The 1,602-nt window shown below is 51.6% G+C and overlaps 1 protein-coding gene across 1 annotated transcript in view; it reads right to left on the reverse strand.

Annotated features, from left to right (window-relative positions):
- Nucleotides 1-503: 503 nt before the first annotated feature.
- The window catches only part of LOC107207896 (cystathionine gamma-lyase-like), an 11,359-nt gene continuing 10,260 nt past the window's right edge, over nucleotides 504-1,602 (reverse strand). Inside the window, exon 6 of the mRNA XM_033516255.1 lies at nucleotides 504-1,078. Within this exon, the coding sequence (XP_033372146.1) occupies nucleotides 1,070-1,078 (9 nt within the window). The 3' untranslated portion in view covers nucleotides 504-1,069. The remainder of the gene's footprint in view (nucleotides 1,079-1,602) is intronic.

Consider the following 1,602-nt stretch of genomic DNA (forward strand, 5'->3'; position numbering starts at 1 on the left):
TCCCTGGCAGTGCCCAAGGCCAGGCTGGATGGGTTTGGAGCAGCCTGGGACAGTGGGAGCTGTCCCTGCCATGGCTGGGCTGGGATGGGTGGGATTTGAAGTCCCTCCCAACCCAAACCAGTCTGGGGTTCTGTGGAATGAGGAGGTTTGGGTGGGAACACCCCCACTCTGGTTCTGTCAGGATTTAATCCCTCACTGCAATGAAGGTTATTGTGCCTGTGGCCAACACAGAATTGTCCTTCCATTCTCCATCCCCCCTCAGCTCCATCTCCCTCTCTCCTCAGCTCCATCTCCCCTCAGCTCCATCTCCCCTCTCTCCCCTCAGCTCCATCTCCCCTCTCTCCCCTCAGCTCCATCTCCCCTCTCCCCTCAGCTCCATCTCCCCCCTCTCCCCTCAGCTCCATCCCTCCTGCCTTCCCCCAGGGAAATTCCCACAGCTCCAGGGTCACTCCATCCCATGATTTTGAACACAAGGAGTACGTGCAAATGAAAACACAAGCAAGGAAAGGAAAAGCGTATTTTAATTAAAATGATTACAATCATTCCCACAGCACATGATTTTTTTCTTAAAAGAGACAAAGACTCCTCTTTAGAAAGCTGTTATTTACCAGGTCTTGGATTTCACTTCATTTTCAATAAAACATCAAGAGAAGAAAAAGCTCTTCAGCAAATTTCCAGCTTAATTAAAATAAATCTGATCTCAATCAAGTTTCTGAGCTGAGCTGATGGGTGAGAAGAGAATGACCTGAGAGCAGCAGCAGGAACCAGCCCTTGTGCCCCAAACCTGCAGCAGCAGGGGAAACCCTGGGCTCTGCTGGGAGAACTGGGATCACATTCCCGGGGTGCCCAGGGCTGCTCCCACACAGCTCCTGGCTCCAGACCTCGCCAGGGAGAGCCCAGGCCGTGCCCAGCACACCCTGCACAGCCAGGGAGAGCAGCCCAACAGCAGCACGGGACAGCCCCAGGAACCCAGGCTGCAATTCCCAAAGGCAAAGCAAGAGAGGTTTGGTTTTCCGTGTCCTTGTCCACAGCCATGTCCAGTTCCAAGTTCCTTTTTGACCCCCGAGGTTTATTTAAACTGCAGGAAGGAAAGGGAGGGATCATTGTGCTCTGCCCCTCTATCAGCCACACATTTTTATTTCCCTTCCCATAAATCAAAATCACATTTTAGCACTAGATTTTGTTTTCATGCTGGCAAAGAGAAATATGTGGAGTTACTGATGATAATTTTCCCTCTCATAAGAAAACCCCAACATTCCCCCCAATAAAAAACAACCACACACAAAAAGAGAAAATACAGGAACAAACCTTTCCTACCCTCTCTGAAACTCCTCCCTGACAAACCTGAAACTCACCCTGAGCCCTGAGTGAGTCTCCCTCAGCCTGACCTGAGCAGGGAAATTCCCACCACTGCAACCCCTGGGACATCCCAGCTCCTCCTGAATCCATGGGAACTGAGCCTGGGACATCCCAACTGCTCCTCAATCCATGGGGAACTGTGCCTGGAACATCCCAACTGCTCCTGAATCCATGGGAACTGTGCCTGGGACATCCCAACTGCTCCTCAATCCATGGGAACTGTGCCTGGGACATCCCAACTGC

Source organism: Parus major, chromosome 8 (assembly GCF_001522545.3).
Source record: "Parus major isolate Abel chromosome 8, Parus_major1.1, whole genome shotgun sequence".
NCBI lineage: Eukaryota > Metazoa > Chordata > Aves > Passeriformes > Paridae > Parus > Parus major.